Below are 12,275 nucleotides of genomic sequence, written 5' to 3' on the forward strand. Positions count from 1 at the left end.
TTGCCCCGTGATCTACATAAGAATTGTCAACTGACTGCCTGACATCTTACATTTGGCGGCTGTCTTGATTTGTGATTCTAATTTAATTATCTTCTTATCGTAATTAACCTCAGTATTTCATGCCTCTTGTTCATTTCAAAAGCGATTGGTGTCTGATTGGCGATCTTTTTCTCCGCACGTGTTATTAACATTAAGAAGTCGAACGCCTTCATTCGTGTATATAAAGCCTGCGCTGCGCCTCATTCTTTATTGCGCTTTGCTGATTTTTTCTCTTTGCTTTTTCAAAATGTGGTGTAAAGACAAGGGTCAGATAGCTGTAGTGTTGCTGCTCTTTTACCTCTGCGATGCTTTTGCTCAGCCCCGTTTCAAAGGACGGAAGCTTATCGCAAAGCAACAGAAGCCCGCGGTCTTGCAATATGTTGAGCCGAGAGTTGGCGCTCCGCAGACCGTAACTGCTCAGTGCACCGACAGGGAGGTGATCGTCACCATCAGTCCGGACTTACTGGGCATCCAAAAGCCGGTGCAGCCTTCTGATCTTTCCATGGGTGGATGTGGCGTCACCAGCCCGGCCGGTGCTCCGCCCTTTGTGATTGAAGCCCCTCTGCAGGGCTGTGGGAGCACCGTGGAGGTGAGCTGATTAAGTGCTATCGCACTTTCCTAAAACTTCGTTTAAGATCGCTAGTGAAGGTTTGTAGGGGTTGCTAGGTTTTTAATTTTACTGTTTTGGCGGATTAGTAGCACTTGATCAAGCACGCATAACAATCTTGTTTCCAAGTGTCCATTTTGTGAAAAACGGAGTTTCACAGCTGACTGCACATAACTTGGTATTACAATGGAAGGAAAGATTTGGGTAGGTAAGTCTTCATTAACGGCGTCTGAGCAGGTCTCTCCTCACTGATGTAATGCCCACTCGTGACCTTTGTGGGATGTCTCTGGTTATGGAGAGCGGAAGTAGGTTGAAATTTGACATGTCTGGTGTAGCAACTCCTGTTTTAACCTTAGGATTATGATTCAAACAAACCTACCTTTTTAAAGAGTAATTTAGGGTTTGGAAAATTATTGAATTGTCATGCTTAAACCTAAGAGGAGTACTTGGTTGGTCAGGTGGTGCTTGTTTCTACAGCCTGAGCATTTCTGTAGCTTCCCAGCTGTGGGGAAGCTGCAAAAATGTATTGCCTGTCCAGAATTTTAAATGGGCCTTCTGAAAGAAATGAGAATTCAAGGTGAGTTTCAGATGGGGCCAACTAGCTAAGTTGAATAGCTTTCAGTCTTCTAACCATTTGAGTTTCTGATATGGAAATGTGCACTCGTTTGAAAAAGCCTCCTTGGGTGTCTGTACAAGAACTAGACTGGGCCCCTAATGTTTGTTGCACACATGTCTAAAGACCAGCAGTTTCAGATCTAAGTGACCTTGGAGGGCTACCCTCTTATAGCTTGTAATCCTTAGGTTATAAACTGTTAGACCACCATCTAGCCAATTACTTAACTCACTTTTGCTCTAAAATTCTGTGGAACAAATGTAATGGTTACTAAGTGAACTAAATGTAAGCTCTAGAGTGATCTAGCTAATTGACTTTAATCTGGTTGTTGGCTCTTTAGATGCTGGGAGCTCTCATAGTGTACACCTTCACCCTGGACTACAATCCTTCTCCAATTGATGGTCTTCCCATTGTAAGAACAAATCCAGCTGTGGTGCAGATTGAATGCCAGTACAACAGGTGAGATTACATATAACTAAGCCACAAGTTAAGTTACATTGCTATACTCTAGACAAAGTTCCAAACATGGAATTAACACATCACAAGGTCGGTGTCTGCAAAAGTCTGCCCTGATTTGAAGCCATTCCATCTCAATGTCATTTCTCCAACCCAGGCTCCACAATGTAAGCAGCAATGCCTTGAACCCCACTTGGGTTCCCTACACCTCCACGATATCTGCCGAGGATATTCTGGGCTTCTCGCTTGTTATAATGAGCAGTAGGTGTACACATTTAAAAATCCTACTTTCCATTCTCACTAAAATGAGATCTGAACACCTTAACATTCCTGTTTGCAGGTGACTGGAGTGGGCCGAGTCCATCCAACACCTTCTTCCTTGGAGACCTCATTAACCTTCAAGCCTCTGTGGACAACACTAACCATGAGCCTCTCCGTGTCTTTGTGGACAGCTGTGTGGCCACTCCTGGGTCCAATGCATCTGCCCCGGCCTACACCTTCATTGGGAATAATGGGTGGGTGTGAGTAATAGTCTGAACAGATCTTGGTCTGGAAATGCAATGCTATGGTCCCTCTTGTGTATTGCAGGTGTTTCTTAGACAGCCAACTGACAGGTTCCAATTCCCAGTTCGTGTCCCCCAGAGTTTCCCAGTCTGTCATGCAGTTCCAGCTGGATGCCTTCAGGTTTTATGGCCTGACTACTAGTTCAGTAAGTCCTCTCCTCCCATCCTTTGGAGGAATCCCATTGAATCTCCCAGGTGTGACTTTTCTTGCATGTCTGCTTTTAGATCTTCATTACCTGCCATCTGAAGGTGACCTTGGTGTCTGCTAATGTTGATCCTTTGAATAAGGATTGTTCATACAACTCTGCACTGAGCCAGTAAGTGACTGACTGGGAGGATGAGGGTGCACCTGCTCAGATGAGGTAGCAGGTTGTGATTGGTGGCTGTGCTTTCAGGTGGAGCTCAGTGGATGGGGACAATGCTGTCTGTAGCTGCTGTGACACAAGCTGTGCCAACCCCCCTCCCTTCAGGAGGGGCTCTGGTGCCCCTAAACACAGACCCAGGAGAGCAAGTAAGTGACCTCACAAGCAGACTTCCCAGTGTCTAGATTGGGATAGACAAGCTGTAATCGTATTTTTCAGGTGAAGTGGGTGCACCAGCTGGATGGAAGGAGACCATTTCTGTTGGTCCTCTTTTTCTGGAGCAGGTCTCTCCTTTGTCTTCTGTATCAGTCCCTGTCTTACCACCAAGATAAAGCTTCTCCAGGTAACTTGTTTTGACAGTCTAAATGGAAGCCATAGTGACTTGGTTTCTACAGTCCGAACATTGCTGTAGCTTTTTCAGCTGTGAAAGTTGCAAAAATTGCTTGTCCAGAATTTTTAAATGGCCTTCCAAATTTCAGGGTGAATAGGAATGAACAAATGCTAAACACTGCTAGATTATCTAATGCCTTTTTCTCCTTGCAGGCTCCCAATTCCAAGATTCCATCCTTGGTACTGTTGTAGGTGTCCTGGCTGTCTCGTGTGTGGCTGTACTATTCTTGGCCTACAGAAAAGCAAAGGGTGTTTAATACTAAGCAATAAAATTTTAAAACTTGCATTGTCTGTGGTTTTTTTTGGGGGGGAGAGGTGGGGTATGAACACCTTTAATAAATCTGACCTTGCTGAGGGATCTTCATAGACGTGACCACATGTATGGTCATTCAGATCAATGGTTGCCTAGGAGTACAGGAGATTGTTCTGTCTCGGATATCTCTCTCAAATATAATATGCCTGAACTCCCTTTACTAGAAAGTGCCATCGGCATAAATAAGCCCACTGCCCTAAGCAATAGTATCCACTCCAGCTTCCCAAAATCTGAGTTCATCCTTAAAATTTGATGCATCTTTTTAAAGCTGCTGTAAAGCCATTGCCTAGAGAGAAAATGACATGAAGATCGGTTTCCCAAATAGTCCTGGATTTTGAATCCTGTAGCTCTGATATTTAACCCGCTTGTGTGTGTGGGTTTTTTTTGCCACCCTCCGTGTACAGAATTTTTTTGTTTTTTTCTTTTTAGTGTTGCTTCCCAAATTCCTTTATAGGGGAAGGAACCTGACATTTGGGTAAAGTCTGAACTAAGCATCCCTTAATGCTAGGAGTCAATTTTTAAAGTACACAATTAAAATTCTGGGTTTCCAGGATTAAGTTTGTGACCCCACTGAGCTAAACATTTTGGCTTTGCTCTAAAGTGTTTTAAAGGCAGTCATAAGTGAGTGACCCGACATGGTGAAAGATCATTAAGAGGGTTTTTCTTTTTTTTTTTTGAATATTCTGGTTGCTAGACACTTTCTTCAAAGGAACTGATGAGTGGATTCTGGTCAAATGGCTTCATAATGTAACGGGAAGGATGTAGTTGCTATTAGATGTAAATCGGTTTAATAATCCACTTTGGATGTCGGCACTGAAGATCTACTGTCTGTAGTGAACACAACTTGCCAGTGATATTATCTGGCAGTTGGGGTTAATTTCATTAAATAAACCTCTAGAGCAACACAGTGCTGGTTCCTTGTAACAAGGGGTACCTATCAATTTGGCTTGGACTTTTATCTCCTTCTGCTATAAAACTACAGATTTTGAATTTTTAGTCAATGTGGACATTTATTTTTTTTTTGGAGCCTATTTTGATTATCTTTAACTCCAAGTTTGGTAGCTTTTTGCCCTACTGTGTTTGGTTTAAAGTTAGAAAACCCTTTAAACCAAACATGTATTTAGCTTATTTGGAGTAAAGCTGTAAACTGACATTACAAACTGTCATGGTACCCAATCTGAGTGGTATACTTGTGTCCTTGCCGTAGAAAGGAAAATGCATCATCAAACACTCGCAGGGCTACCCTTAACAGTGAAACGGTCTCTCCAGTCTTTTGATAGTGTTGGGTTGCTGCAGAAGAAACCGAACTAATGGTGGAGGTGGGTTATCAAGGAAGTAGTTAATAAGCCTTGCCATTTGGTCAATTAGTAATTGGGTAGTGTTAGGATCATTTTTCTCAGTGTCTATTCTGGTAAATGAAGATCATGAAGTCTCTGGGCTGTGGATATGTCTTGATCATTGACTCTGCATACAGTCTTCTCTGAAGGTTTGGATGTGGCGTTTCAATGGAAGGGCAATTTTAGCAGTTCTGTAAACCTGAGCTGACTTTTGAGCAAAATAGGCCTGCAAATTACATGAGAAATCTTAAGACAATGTCTTATTGTTTAGCAGGAGATAAGAGCTACTTTGTTTTGCCATGAAAAAGCTGAAACTGAAGCCTGTCAAATTGGTTTATGCACTTTTATAAATGTAGGAATTGGGGATTAATGGATTCTTTCAAATAGAATATCTAATACTATAATTTGCTGCACATGCAAATCCACTTAAAAGTGTAAATTGTTTCAAGTAGCAATTGTGCCTGCATAGTAAGTCAGGGAACAGCAAAGGGCTACTCAATATTAGTTAATATTCTAATACTGTTAAATTTTGCTTCAGACTTTTTTTATACTGTATTGAATTCTTTTTTGTGTATTGATTAACCCACTTTTTGATACCCACTGCACACCCAACCTCCCTGTAAAGGGGTCTCTTTTTGAATTGCCTTTTCAAGGGTTTTTTTTTGGGGGGTGGGGGGTTGTTTTTCCTTATCTTCATAGAGAGTCGAGGCAGGGTCTGTTAAAGGCCCATTGCGGCACTTGTGATTCTTTGGGGACTTCAAAAATATATTGTATTAGTTTAAAGAGAGGTCTGAACAGAATGCGGTCTCTTCAGTCCAAGTGCAATAGAAACTTTGAGTGCTTCAGGTCCTCTACTCCTATAACTGTCCAAAAATTCAAATGTACACTACCACAACAAGAGAAGGGAAATATTATTTTTAAATCTATATTGTATAACTCAATGAATCAAACTCCTAAGATTGGATTAATCGGTGTCAGTTAAGAGAAACCCACTAGTACAATATTCAATATCTTAAACCCATTTAGTGATATCAATTGCACCTCAAGAGTGTACATCGGGTTCCAAATTCATCAGATCTTCATTAGAATACCATTACAGAATGATAGTGTCCATGCAATAAACAACTATCGGCAACAATTACAGATTTTAATTTCCTTGAGTGGATCTGTTTAAGCTTTACACACCTGGATTTGGGCATTGTATCCCATTGTTCCTGGCAGATCCTCTTAAGCTTCATTAGTTTGGACGGAAAGCATCTGTAAACTTCCATCTTCAGGTCTTTCCACAGAGGTTATATGGGGCTTAGGCTGGGCCACTCAAGGACACTCAGACTTGTCCCAAATTCACTCCAGTGTTGTCTGGGCTGTAGTGAAGGTGAACCATCGCTCCAGCTTGAGGTCACATGCACTCTGGAGGAGGTTTTCTTTAAGGATCTCTCTGTATTTGTCTGCATTTATCCTTCCCTTCATTTTGACCGGGTTTTTTGTCCCTGCCTCTGAGTAGCGCGTTCACAGTGTGTTGGTGCTACTGTCACACTTCACCATTGACATGCTACTAGACTAAGATGACCAGTGCCAGGTGTTTGACACACATAGTGCTTGGAGTTCTGCCAAAGGTGTTCAACTTTTGTCTCATTAGACTTGAGAATGTTTTTCCTTATGAGCTCAATGTTCTAAACACCATTTAGCAATCTCCAAGTGGGAGTAAAGGACTCAACCATAAACACCTGATTGGAGTGCTGCTGAGATCGTTGTCCTAACACAGTGGCGTCAAACTCTGGTCCTGGAGTGCAGCAGTGGCTACAGGTTTTCATTCTAACCCTTTTCCTAATTAGTGCCCAGTTTTTACTGCTAATTAACTCTTTTTCCCTTCATTTTAATAGCCTTGTTTTTAAAGATCCAGTCCTCTGAATTGATTCCTTTTTTTATTAAAGGACTGTTGTATCCAGACACAAACTCATAACACACAGGTTTTGCCCAAACATTTTCATTCTTTAATTTCAATCTCCTCTTTTCCACAAACCACCAGTTCACCACACCCCCTTTATTCCCATCCTGTCCCTTGTCTTTTATTAAATCAACTATGTACAAAACTTCTAAAGAAACACAGAGTTCAATGGACATAACAGACAGCGAAACAGAAATGAGATAAGAAATGAGCCACCAGATGACCAGCTAAATTGGGGCTACAAACTCCAACCAATTTCACTCCAACCAGCTTCTTAATGAGAATCCAGTCCTTGTTGTTAATTAAACCAGTTATTTAATTACATGGCTTGTTGCTGCTCTCATTCTGCCACAGCAGACATTTCTAAAACTTGATTTTCTGTCTTTTCTAAGATCATCATCAAGATGTTTTGGTGACCTGGGGCCTCATGTATAAACGGTGCGTACGCACAGAAATGTTGCGTAAGAACTTTTCCACATTCAATTCGCGATATATAAAACCTACACTTGGCGTAAAGCCACGCACTTTTCCACGGTACCTCATACCTTGTCGTACGCAAGTTCTCCGCTCGGTTTTGCAGACTGGCATCTCTCAGCGTCAAAGCAGTGCTACTGTTCCTGTGTGGTTATCCTTTCGTTCTTAGACGCACATTCCTGACGTGGTTTTATAAATACACTGAAACTAATTGCATATTGTTTATTAGTGTAACGCATCTGATTGTAATTAACCTGTAACAATATAATGGTCCAGGGAACAGCCATAGTATTCCAAATACCATAACTGCTTTAGCGTTGTTACTCTCACTTCTCCTTCTTCTTTCAGCTGCTCCCGTTAGCAGTTGCCACAGCGGATCATCTTTTTCCATATTACTCTCACTGCACCACTCGGAGTATTTATATCACTGTATCTGAGACTCACAGCAGCAGCTGATCGGAAAGAGAATTATCGGGATACAGCATCAAGCACACACTGCCTCACCCACGGCAAAACACTTCAGAGACTTTCCTGTACAGACCTCACGATTCAGAAACAGTTTCATACCAAGAACTTTAAACGCAGTCAATCAGTCCATCAAGTGCTCCTTGTAGAACTGTTTGTACTTATAAGTACAATCACCCCACTGTAAACTTGCACTACAGTTATAATATCGCACAACCTGAGCCACTTTATAAAGCGCGTATTTACATATGATGACGATATCATTTTTAAGGTGAAATGCAGCAAAATATGTTTGTTAAATTATACAGATAAAACTTTAACTTCATTTAAATAATCTATATTCTTCACTGGGAGTGTCTTTAAGGATAGAATAATTAAACATGTACTACGAAGATATTTCAATGTTCTTTAAACGTTTTGAAGAATCGGCGCTAAGCTTACAGATGGCTTAACGTCTATTACAGAGCTGATTGTATGGCGATCGGTTACTTGGGGAAAGAAAAGCACTGACTGCAGTGACGGCTACGCCAATATATATTGAATATAAAACAGAAAGATAAAATAACAACACAGCTAAAAACGCAGCGACAAATTTTGGCAAAAGTTAAATGCTTGTTCATGAGCACGAGGCGGCTATCAGTGTCTGCAACATACGTGGCCATCCACCATGCATAAGATACTTTACTGACATTGGTGGGCGAAGGAGCCACCGATTCATCCTCTGCCCAGTGCCACCACAAGCTTAGAGCCGCCCCTGAGTACTGCTGCAATAAATTATTTCATCGAAGTGAAACACATGTTTAATAACATGCTTTAACTTCTATCATCATGAAAATGATATCACGTATACATCTCAGTATTTTAGTTATTCAGAGAGCTGTAATATCACGAATGTAATGGATTCTGTATCCAGTTGGAGGAAGAGAGCCGGTTTAAGAAACAAGTAGTGATTCACACACATAGAGCACATAGAAGATCAAATACAAAACAAAGCATTTAACGTGCTACTTTAATTATGATGTGATTTGAGAAACTGGTTAATTAAACAATTTTAAGATGAATTTTATGATGTTCTACTTTAATGACAAAATAAACTACGTGATTAAAGTGGAAATGTCGAGATTGAAGTGGACATTTCGTGCTTTTTCCCCACCGTGTGGCTTTTTTCTCTGTACCCTAATAAGCTTTCATATGACACTCAGACAGTGGGCTTACAACTCGGCTTTCCACGGCGACTTTGATATGTGACTTCTTTTTTATTTCCGGCACTGTGCGATTTTGTGGATGTGAACTTTCAAGTTTCTCTAACACGCTATATCACTCGATCAACTTCCTTTTGTTGATTATACCACGGTTTATTTGAACTAATAGTATGTTTTTCCTTTGCCTCCACTTGGTATTCGCTGAAATTCTTATGTTTCCCCCCGTCCTTTTCCCATTGTCTTTTCACAGAAGGCTGCGCTTAAGGGCGATTTATACTGATTTGCATATTCAAATAGGTGTAATTCTGGGAGGATTTTGGGCATTACATAATGCGTGTGCACGAGCGTTAGTTTTCACACTGATCGGGATTTATGTAACGGAAGCACATGGAAGTTGGAGTACGCACAGTTTCCTGCATCTGGATTTTTATGTGCGTAAGCACATTTCGGCTTTTGTGCTTACGCCATGTTATAGTGCGAGTTCTACGCACGGCGTTATACATGAGGCCCCTGGTGTCTTTACTGAGTACTGAGTACTTAAAGAGCTCCACACAACTGAACTACTGCTGTTCTTAGACAATGTAGATGTCGACAATGTATTTTGTTTGACATATGCTCGTTAAATTGGTTTCATTGACACAAGAGTATCATTGTTGTATTCTCCTAATGAAGATGAAAAAAATAAATATAGAGCTGCATACTATATAACGTATGGTTTTGGAGAAAATTGAGCATTGCATGAAAAGGTTGCACGATTTAGCTAATCTTTTTATATAAAGTTGATATATGATATATCTTTGACACTAAAGGAAATCACAGCAAGCCACAATAACAAAATTGAATTGTCATCAACTACCTCAATTGTCATTTCAGACCGTCACTGAACTATATTAGCTGAAGTGTCTAATGTCAATAAAATTGCAAAATATAGCTAGAAGGTTACAGATAGACTCTCAAAAATATAGAGCACAATGCCTTTGAATGTGTTGAGACTTGCAGAGCCTCTTTTAACGTGTGTCTAACGTGTGTTCAGTGCCTCAAATCAGTATTCATATGTTTCAAGTACATATGGCATCACAAGATTTCAAAAACTTGACAGAATTGTCAGGCGAAATGAATGTTTATGGAAGATCAATACATTCTGAATGACTGTGCTGATAATACTTAGTGACAAGAAACAAAACTATAAATTATACATCTTACAAGTCTGGTAGAATGCACAATACTGATAATGCATATAAGAATTTTATTTTTATGAGTCACGACGCCTCCCTCTCCATAATACTTTTTCTAAGATTTTAAGAAGTGTTTTATTTAATGTTGATTGATGAAAAGCACCCACGCTTTTATTTTACGAGTGATGTATGAGAGACTTATTTTTTACTTTTTAGCTTAATATGCGTGTTTTTATATATATATATATATATATATTGTGGAGGACTAACGGCTTTCCATGCCGGTCCTCACCCCCCGGCCACTAGGAGGAGCTCTCCCAACAGTAGGATCATGCCCTGAGGTCCAGCAGGGCCTCATGGACTTTGTAGTATTTTTACACAGCCCTGCTGGATACCTTGGGGGCCACCAGGAGTCGCTGTGGGGGGACTTATGGGCTCTTTTGTACCCTATGACCCGGGAGTACGTCACGGTCACGTGACAGGAAGGAACGACGTGCTCAAGGGGTGAAGAAAAGGACTGCTTGTCCTGAACCGGAAGGAAGAAGGAACTGTGGTCTGTTGGGACGGGAACACCTCCGGGTCAGGGGCTATAAAAGGGCGGTGCCTCGCTCCAGACAATGAGATGAGTTGGGAGGCAGGGTGGCTAAGCGTCTGGGAGAGTGGAGGATTATTATTATTATTGTTGTTATTGTATTGTTATTGGAGTATTTGGGAGTGGAGGGTGCTTTTTGCACATTATTTACATAATAAATATCATTATTGGACTTTTACCTAGTGTCTGATGTGGTGCCTGAGGGTGCAAGGGTGCGAGCAAGCGCTTAATCTGTCAAAATATATACACATATGTGTGTGTGTTGCATAGTTTACTGTCAAGTAATGCAAAGAGTACACGACATGTGTTTCGCCCGCATTTGGACTCATCAGGCGTACACACTCACTGCACCCCTGGCGGGGATCAAACCTCGGTCATCCACATTTCATGATCTGCTTCTCACAACTGAAAGAGGGCCCCGTGGCGGATGTTTGCCACATGGCAGACCAACCACATGCGTTACCTGGTAGGTAACCACCCATACAATCAGGTCGGGACTCAAGAGACCAATGCAATATATATATATATATATATATATATATATATATATATATATATATATATATATATATATATATATATATTCGTAGTGGAGCCCGGCCGTGATGCCCAGAAGGATCGGAGGAAAGCTTGTGAGGGGGCAACCGTCCTGGTTATGTTGGGGGCCACGGGTAAAGGGCTTAGAAACCCAGCCATGTAGGGACCCATGGCCACTGCCAGGCAGCGCCCTGGAGCCTGAATATCCCTGGAGCCCAGCATTTCCGCCACACCAGGAAGTGCTATGGGGAAGACGACAGGGGACACAGCCGGCACTTCCGCCACACTGGGGCGTGGCTATGGAGGAATACAGGGAAGCAGCTGGAGCCCATCCGGGTTCCTATTTAAGGCCAGAGAGGCATTTAGACTGTGTGGCCTGGACTTTGGGGGAAAGGTGCAAGAGGCACTGGGACGTGCACTGCACTGTAAATAATTGTAAAATAAAGGGTGTGTGGTGAACTTAAGATGTCCGTCTGTGTGTGTCCGGGTTCAAGTCCACAATATATATATATACTAGCAGAATACCCGCGCTTAGAAACGGAGAAGTAGTGTGTTAAAGAAGGTACGAAAAGAAAAGGAAAAATTTGAAAACAACGTAACTTGATTGTTAATGTAATTGTTTTGTCATTGATATGAGTGTTGTTCTCATATCTATCTATCTATATATATATATATATATATATATATATCTCTCTCTATATATATATATATATATATATATATATATATATACCCGCTTGGCAGCGAGAAGTAGTGTGTTAAAGAAGGAAAGAGAAAGAAAAGGAAACATTTTGAAAATAACGTAACATGATTGTCAATGTAATTGTTTTGTCACTGTTATGAGTGTCGCTGTGATATATATATATATATATATATATATATATAGCAAAATACCAGCCCGCAGCGATGTCATGTGTTAAAGAAGGTATGAAAAAGAAAAGGAAACATGTTAAAAATAATGTAACATGATTGTCAAAGTAATTGTTTTGTGTATTTGGCGGCAGCGTCACAAAGTTTTTTTCGTCTAGCTGCATCAGAAAATGTACCACAACGTCTGACATGCCTCCTTTTTAGTGTTTTCTCACAGCTTGGATTGCTGCTGTCATATATATATACACACACACACACACACACATACATACATACATATATATACACATACATATCTTCATATCTACATATCTATATACATATCTACATAT

General features: G+C 40.9%; 1 protein-coding gene across 1 annotated transcript; it reads left to right on the top strand.

Moving 5' to 3' along the window:
• Positions 1 to 230: 230 nt before the first annotated feature.
• LOC120533222 (zona pellucida sperm-binding protein 3-like) lies at positions 231 to 3,321 on the top strand. The gene is made up of 9 exons (XM_039759998.1): positions 231 to 628; positions 1,600 to 1,718; positions 1,873 to 1,976; positions 2,056 to 2,230; positions 2,304 to 2,424; positions 2,504 to 2,595; positions 2,674 to 2,789; positions 2,860 to 2,983; positions 3,184 to 3,321. Exons 1-8 carry the CDS (start codon positions 287 to 289, stop codon positions 2,970 to 2,972), a joined length of 1,182 nt encoding a protein of 393 aa, XP_039615932.1. The 5' UTR covers positions 231 to 286; the 3' UTR covers positions 2,973 to 2,983; positions 3,184 to 3,321.
• The last annotated feature ends 8,954 nt before the right edge of the window (positions 3,322 to 12,275 follow it).

Source organism: Polypterus senegalus, chromosome 8 (genome assembly GCF_016835505.1).
Source record: "Polypterus senegalus isolate Bchr_013 chromosome 8, ASM1683550v1, whole genome shotgun sequence".
NCBI lineage: Eukaryota > Metazoa > Chordata > Cladistia > Polypteriformes > Polypteridae > Polypterus > Polypterus senegalus.